The following is an 8,719-nucleotide window of genomic DNA, read 5'->3' as shown; positions in this document are numbered from 1 at the left end:
CTCTCTCTCTCTCTCTCTCTCTCTCTCTCTCTCTCTCTCTCTCTCTCCCTCTATCTCTCCCTCTGTGTGTGTGTGTGTGTGTGCGAGAGTATGAGTTGTTACAGAACGTTAACAAGACACGTCCACATAAAATATACACAACCGACTACACACACCATAATAATATAATGCAAACAATCACACGATGAATTTGATTCGGGAAACGAAAATGATTTAGGCGGTCGGTAGTGTCGTTATAAAAACATTAAATTGGAATTGAGATAAAGAGAGGAACGGGTAAGTGTTCAATGTTTATGTTACTACATATTTTGTTTGTTATTCTTCAACCCCTGATCCATTTATGGCGTTCTACACCAAATTCGCCCATTCGATTGAAATGGGTCTTCTCTCTTCTTTTTTTTTAATATTTCCATATTTTTTCGTCGCATGAATCGTCTTTTCCGACAAAGCAGAAAAAACAACAACAACAACAATGACGAAAAAGCGCAACCATCTTCGCTGCAGACATACATTGAAACATTTTAAATCTCATACCGGTTTTTCGCTTTTCATTAATTCATGCACATTGAATTAGTCTTCATTTAATTATAGAACATCTGGCTCAAGAATGTGCCGTAATTGATATTCCTCTAAGCGCTTGTTGTAACACAAACAAACTTTCGATTTTTTTTTTAATTCTTTGGAATCGAAAGGAAACGCGCGCGTACACACACATACAGATTGCCGTGAGTTGAATTTATTTGAATGAGCAATTTAGTAAGCAGAGAATAAAATGATTGTAAATCATTATTTGTCACATTTTGCTCGGTTCGTCACTTATTATCAATGTTTGATATGTAGACCCCTTTAAATGATAACACCAAATCATTTGTTCTTCTTTTCTTTTCAACTACGAGTGAGGAACCTTTATCAAGCTAACTTTATCAATGTTCTATGCATACGCATCAAAAAAAAAAATGTCTTCGAGTAAAATTCTTAGTAGCAATGATTCATATTTACTCATTTGCCTTTCAAACAATTGCCTATCATTTTCGGTTGTGCTTTTTTCGCGATGAATCAGAAAAATTATTGTAATGCAATATCTAACTCTCTCTTTGTGTCAACATACCTGTGTTTCAGACAAATTCAGTTGTTGAGCCAATGCTTTTCGTTCAGCGCCAACTACATATTGATTGTTCTCGAATGCATGTTCCAGTTTCAATAATTGGCCAGGCGAAAAAGCGGTCCGCACGCGTTTCGGTTTTCGAAATGGATGCAGCAAGAAATCTACAGAGAACGAAACAAAGCAAAAGTGAAAAAAAGAAAAGAGAAGAAAAGACAAATCGAAATTTAATTATACATTGAATTAGTAATGGATTCAGTGTTTACACTATGATAAAACTATAAATTACACACTTTACCCATGCACACAGTCTGTAACCGAAATACCGCGAATCCTTTCATTCCTGTCCATCCGTACGGCATATTAGTGCATGTTTATTCGAAGTTTTTACATGTAGACCCATGAGTGAGTCTGCAACTCTTCGAAAATATGCCGCGGATCGAACAGGGAAAATGTAAAGCGAATAAGAGGGAAAAAAAAAACAAACACAATTGGGACGAAGGAGAAGATCGCGGCACAGCATCGTCATCAATAAATAAATCTATGAATAACCGCAACAATGCCATTTATATTCATCCATTTTTCTCATTTTTTCTCGTTTTTCTCTTGTTGTCCATTTCAGTGTGTTCATTCTTCATCGGTTCTCTGTGCATCGATAAAGAAGAAAAACGAACGAAGAGGGTCATGTGAAGCGCATTTTTGTTATGATCACCAAAAACGACGGACGACAAGAAAAACAAAGCAGAAAAAAAAAACTTCGGATCTGACTTTACTGCTCTTTATTCGATTGCATCAAGCAATTGTTGAAGAAAAACGGCAAGCCAACGTGGAGAAGAAGTAGCAGAAAGAAGCGACAGAAATGAATGTTACCAAAGAATAAAATGAGGCAGGTTAAAATGGTAGCCGCATCAAATTAGAATACAATACAAAAATAAAGTGTATTTATCTTATTACGTATTGTTTTCCGATGCTTCATGCTCAATAAAAAAGACACGCTAACAATGTCCATATGCATCGCACACAAACACACTGGGTGCCTATGTGCTGCGCATAATACAAACCGCAGCAAATTAGTTATTGAGAACAAAAGAATAAACCACACTCTCTTTGGTTCCGTAGAATGATGAGCGATCAGCCGAAATGTAAAAAAAAAAAGAAGAAACAAAAAACAACATAAAAAGCGATCGAGAGCCAACCAAAATACAAGAGAAATATGTACATAGGTATGGTATGCAAACCAATTCAATTCAATTTAATCCATACTATTAGTTTATGCTCGTCAATGCACGCATAAAAAACAAGAGTGAGATAGAGAGAGAGAGAGCACACACTCATATTCAATTTAACATATTAAAAGCGTGGCATCAGGCGCCTTGCTTGATTGTTTTCGACAAAAAGTGAAAACAAACAGGAAAAAAAGAGCAACAAGCACAACAACGACGATAACAAGGAATTTGTACGTTTGTTCAGAAGACGCGATTCGCTTTGACAAAGAAAAACTATCATGAAGCAATTTATGAGTGTAACCATTATCTGGAGTTTGGTATGTGGACAAAATAAGCGAAAATGTAGAACTCGAAGTTAAACTGAACTGCCACAAGTTCGCGAAACGGAACAAGGACAACGTACATCATACAACAGAGAGGAGCGAAATGCAAAAAAAAAAAAAACGTATGTATATATACAATATGTGCGACGAGCAGACGAATGCTCTCTACGCAACGATTGAACGGCGAAAATGTTTAATGGACACGCTTAGCCACATTGAAACTCAACACACAGACTAAATATATCCGATCGATTGACAAGAGTCAAGCGAAAGTTATTAGCGGTATTTATGTGTTTTCCGTAGACAATTACACGCTTGCATGTACTGAACGCTGACTGTTAATCAGATTACGCAGCTTTTCCTTGCCTTGTTTCTGTTTCTTCGCCTCTTTTTTTTCTGCTTTGTTTATTCTGCGCATCATTTTAAACATCAAATAAGTTGACAACAAATTGCATTCACACGCAAATGATAAAGACAAAATAAACAATTACAGAATGAGCAAAAAACGAAGCGAAAAATAAAACGACAAAACGGAAAATTGATTGTGCAAATTATTAGACAAGAAACAAGAAACTTTGCCCGCTGTGTGTGTGTGGACAATATGTATTGGTTAGTTCATAGTTCATATGAAAGATGAACGATGCAAAAGTTTCTGTGTTGTTTGTGTGTGATTCGTGCGCACGTTGCTCGGTGTTGCTCTATTGCGATTCGGTATCAGTAATGTGTGTATACATAAGATGACGGAGATAAATAGGTGGAGAGATGAAAAAAACAAGAAATACTAACTGCCCGGGAAGTGTGGAAATACTCGTCCATGCCGGCTAATCAGCCATGGATACAGAGGATAGCCTTGTGGTGGTGGTGGTGCATGCCGAAATGGAGCGGTTTGTGCGAATCCCTGTTCGGTCACATGTCGTTGTGCCATCGCTGCTGCGGCCATTTGAATTTGCAGTAGATGAGGTGCATGCGCTGCCGCTGCCGCACTTAATCCCAGATACGATGGTGGCAAATTCTTTTCCAAATTTGTCGGCGGAACTATTGGCATTGGTCTGATTGGTCCACTCGGATGCATACCGTTCTGTAATGTATCACCGTATCAATTAGACCGTTATTCACATTCTCGATATTCTCTTCTCACTATTTTCAACTGACAATTGCTGAACGCTGTTGCGAATTGTTTGACTTTATTTGATGTTTTTTTTCTTCTTTCCCAAACGAATTTCACTCGATTTTCCTACGATATTTCGAACTCAATTATCTAATCACTAACAATGTTATTTTAATTAGAAGAAACATAGCTTTCGCAGCAGCCATACAATTCCCACAACATGCATCCATCAATTGGACAGCGAGATAAGGTCGAGAGTGAGAGAATAAATATTTGGTGTGTGCACGCGTGTATGTATGTATGTGTTCGCAACACCGCGTCCAGACACTCACCGTAAATGTTAATGAAGGAACTACCGGCGGCTCATTATTATTTGAATTGCTACCACTAGTATGTAAATTGTTATTATTGTTGTTGTTATTGGTGTTGCTTGTGTTATTATTATTCGTTAAAGCACTAGCAGTTTGATTTGGCGACGGTGAACGCGATTTTCGCATTGGATTCTCTTCCGACGGCAATGCCGTTGTTTGTGTGGTTTGATACGGTGCTAATGGGCTCAACGATGATTCACGTTTCATTGAATAGCCAAATAGATTGCGGACATCTTTTGTGGTGCCATTTAATTCGGGTCGAAATTTCATGTGGCCATCAGCACCAAATGAATCAGATGATAAACGTAATGCTCGTGCTATTTCCGTTTGACAAACGTATTTATCATTCCGATCTCTTGTTGCTGTTGTCGTGGATTTTGACACTTCTTCGCCAACAATTGAATCAATGCTAAAACCAATTTTCGCTTTTGATCCCGGCATTGTGGTTAATGTCGTGGGTGTTGGTGGAATCATTTTCCCTCCGTTCAACGAAGTCAGATTGTATGATTTTTTTTTTTTGTACAACTCAACACTATTTCAAGCAATAAATTCCAATTTTTATTTTGGTATAATAGAAAAAATCTTTGGATTGGAACTTTCCAACGTTTTGTTGTACAGTCTATTTTCTTTTCGGTGTCGACGTAATAATCACACAATATCTAGTACATATTCTGGCTAATTTGAATCTATTAACGAATTCAAATTCATTGAAAATTTCGTCGTTCGATTTATATGCACATGTATGAACTGGATTGTTTGCACAACATTCACAATACGCTCATGAGATTTGTTGTATTTTTTTTTTTCTTCTCTCTTTTAATATGTCATCGCACAGCAAAATAAAAAAAAAATTAGCGAAACGAAACGAAACGAATCACCAAATAAAGTGTGTGTAGTGCATGAATATGTCACGTTAACTGCTACACAGATTACCGCGAACAACAGAAATTGTTTTAACAAACGTCTTGCGCGCAAAAACAAATATTAAGACGATAATTTTAATCGAGTCAAACTTGATAGCCCTCGCTCCGCAATGTCTATAAAGATAGGACCGTTTGTGTCGAAATCTCAACGAAAACTAAACCACACGATGAGTCTCGCTGTATATCGCCTGTGCACACTGTGATGTGTATTGTATTAGCGATTGTAGCGAAGAAGAGGGCATTCGTAACACACATAACACTTCTGTATGCTTCGCTTAAACTCGTACGTATACCAAACAGCTGCACAATGCACAAATGGGCTGGCTCCCGAAACACTTTCCGCTCATTCTTTCGCTTTTTACACAAATACACAAACACGCACTCACAAATACCGTGGCCGTTGTATATTTTTACATGTGTATGCGCCCAACATGGTACATTCAACAATCTAGTTATGCCTCGGTTATAGTTAAGCTAGTTAGTTAGTTAATAGCCGAAACAAACCGTGTTATGTTCTACATATACGTGTTTGCGCAGTGCGTAAAATACCAAATAACGACGACGATTCGTCATTTACTTCGGATCCAAAAACATAGACACACACACATACTATGTAGAAAGCGTCTATTACCTTAAACGAGGTGACATGTGAATAAAAAGTTTGCTCGTATTTGTACCGAGTCTCGATTTGATCGTCGGCATCGTCGTCGCTGTTGAATACAATTGTTGTACCAATGTTTGTCGTTCCACCCAAAGAAATATTTTATCCAGGGAGGCGGTAACCATTTTCAATGTGCGTTCATTGTCTGGTGTGTATCTGCTGCGTTGTTGTTGTTGCTTTTGCTGTTGATTCTTCTTCTTTTCACTTCTTATTGCCACTCACAGTTCGGTCTGTAGGTGTTTCTCTCTTTTCGTGAGCGCGCGCGCGATGAGTTTCTCTTTTACTTGTATTTGCATCATATTGGAACGATTTAGCATTTAATGTTTGTTTAAAGTGTAGAAATGAGTACAAAGTGTACAATATCGTGTGTAATTTAATGGTTAGATGTGAATATGTTGAATTTGTTGTTGTCGTCGTCGTTTTTTTTTTTCTTTGGTCGATTTGCTTTTTTTCGAACAATTTGCTCTCCTTCCCTATCGTCGTTAAACATGTAAAACGTAGACATGTATTTTATGTATGAAAATAGCTTCAATTTTATCAAAGGCATTGTAAATTCGTTTTTTGTAATAAAATTTGATAAAATCTAATTTTTCTCTTTTTTACGAAAATCATGCATTCATATAAAAATGGAATTTTTTGCACAAAATATTCGGTTACTCAAAAGTTGAAATGTACTAAAATAATTAAATGGCATCAAATGGCGAGATTCGATGAATACTGAGTTTCAATTGAATCCAGCAATCTTGTGAAAACGAGCAGGATTCAAAACGTATATTAAAATACCAATGCCACAGCTCATCATCAACTAATGCTCGTGTGTGTGTGTGTGTCAATTACACATACATTGTATTTGAGCATAGCGTGCTGTGTGCCTGTGCCTGTGCATACTGCTTATTATCTCTATCATAATGAATGTGTGTGTATGCGATTTTAGGGTTTTCTTTTTCAATTTCTTCAACAAAATCACCTCATCAATATCGCTGAAACGATGTGTATTTCGTTCAAAAACATATCCTAAAAAAAAATCGTGTATGCTGTGTGCGTTTTCCGCTTGAGCTCTCCGCTTTTGGTACATGACATGCTACCAAAATTCGACTCCGTTGCGCTCCGGAAAGTTATTGAATTAGGAAATATTTAAATTTGCTAAGAATGCCAAACCGAACGAGCACACACTGCACACAACTCACAAGATCGCAGATAAATTACATACTCAACATGCCTGATGATACCTCATGTATGACGATTTGTGCAACACGTATTTATTGGTCTATTCGTGGTCTTGAAAGCTATGCACTGTGTCCGCATGTATGCGTATAAAATTTAGCGCGATTCTACACGAAAATGGAAGAGAGAAAAAAAAGCAACACTAGCCCGGACTATAGATAGGCTTTTTTAGATATATATATATTCGCGCTCGCTCCAAAATAAGCAATAAAGAAAACTTAGCCAGATTATGATGGTGAATACGGAATGCAATCGCGCGCGCATTATGCGGCTCCTAGCTGAATATGGTAATGTGGTAAGTGAGAGAAATACAAAAAAAAAACAACAGCCACAGTCGCACCACCAGCAGCAGCAGCAGCAGCGAATAAGAAGGAGAAAAGATGGTAAAACAATGCAGAAAATTGGAAGAATTTTCTCCGAGTTGGTTTATGGTTTGCACTTATTTATTTTGTAGTTCTTTAAGAGTTTACTAAAGGTCAAATCACTGGAATACCTCATTATATTCATCGCGATTTGTGTTTTCTTTTTTGAGGGTGGCAGAGATAGAGCTTTAGTGTAAACAACAATAGCAATTTTTTCTCTGCCCGTAACATGCGCGCCACCGCGATAGTCTCGATCATTAAACGTCAAACCAACAACGCCATACATTTTGACGGGAACTACATTGATGAGTGTATTCAATGCAGTGTCAAACACAGTCGTCATTGTGTTGTGTGGTGAAATAATAATTATTATTTGAATTTTAAATAAATAAAAATGTGCCGATTCTGCTAAATAAAATTGTGCTGGCACACAAGACAAAAAATTGCTTTCTTTCTTTTTAAACCCGTATTTAATTTTTTTTTTTTTTCATTCTCAATTGAGTTGTATGAGAGAAAATTACGGTTTTATATGATATATTGGAGTTTCCATAATTTAAAAAAAAACACAAAATGATAGATTCAAAATAGAAACTGGTTCGTGGCAGAATTGTTTTTTTTTTTTTTAATTTTACGGACCATACTGAGAAAACGCTTGCGTTCGAACAGAAAACTACACTGAAACAGAAGTCGATTTGACATTAGCTGTCAAACCGGCAAGATGGACAAGTGCGTTTGTAAAGTGAGCGCGTTCACTCCGTGTCAGCAGGTTTTGGACGAATTTAATTTTGCAAATGATGTTGTTGTTAGTGTAATGATACCCCCGCGATGCGCGCACAACGGAATTTAAATTATCAACCAATTAAATTTGACGCCGGAGAATAACAATTTCGATCGTTCTAAAGAGCCGTCGTTAACCATGCGACGTGCAAAAGTGTTGATCAATTATTTTTTTTTTTTTGCCAAAATGTGTTTGTCTCCCAACAAATGCCGTTCACAGGATTTAAATGATTCGAATTGTTGTGCCGCTAGCCATCAAGTTGCACATGGTCGCCTTGAGCTGGTCAAGCTGAAAACCTTGCGCAAATTATCCAAACTACTCAATAGTGAGTATGTTTATTAAAAGAGCCTATCATCAGACAAATATACAGTTGAACAATAAAAGTGTCCTACTAATAGGTTTTCTCACCAACTATTTGCTTTTCAGTGGAAAGAATGGATGCGGTGAAATGAATAACATAATACAATGTCCTGTTTGACATTTTCGAAATTATTGAAAATGATTTTCTTTTTCACAAGAACATGAAAAATAAAAGGCTAGACACTGAGTGACTATAAAAATATAAAAGCGCCATTGCACACCTTAATTTTTCTTTATTAAATAATAACTAATAATAACAATCAATAAAATCAGCGCCCAAA

The 8,719-nt window shown here is 36.9% G+C and overlaps 1 protein-coding gene across 1 annotated transcript in view; it reads right to left on the bottom strand.

Annotated features, from left to right (window-relative positions):
• The window catches only part of LOC129575414 (homeotic protein empty spiracles-like), an 8,660-nt gene extending 3,450 nt beyond the window's left edge, over positions 1-5,210 (bottom strand). The window contains exons 1-3 of the mRNA XM_055459011.1: positions 4,092-5,210; positions 3,438-3,729; positions 1,109-1,266 (exon numbers count right to left, since the gene is read on the bottom strand). Coding sequence (XP_055314986.1) covers positions 1,109-1,266; positions 3,438-3,729; positions 4,092-4,604 — 963 coding nt within the window. The 5' untranslated portion in view covers positions 4,605-5,210. The remainder of the gene's footprint in view (positions 1-1,108; positions 1,267-3,437; positions 3,730-4,091) is intronic.
• Positions 5,211-8,719: the final 3,509 nt, after the last annotated feature.

This window comes from Sitodiplosis mosellana, unplaced genomic scaffold, assembly GCF_009176505.1.
Source record: "Sitodiplosis mosellana isolate CC-2019 unplaced genomic scaffold, AAFC_SMos_1.0 Smas_scaffold_6167, whole genome shotgun sequence".
In the NCBI taxonomy this organism is placed as follows: Eukaryota; Metazoa; Arthropoda; class Insecta; order Diptera; family Cecidomyiidae; genus Sitodiplosis; species Sitodiplosis mosellana.
This window is presented reverse-complemented; position numbering and strand designations above follow the sequence as displayed.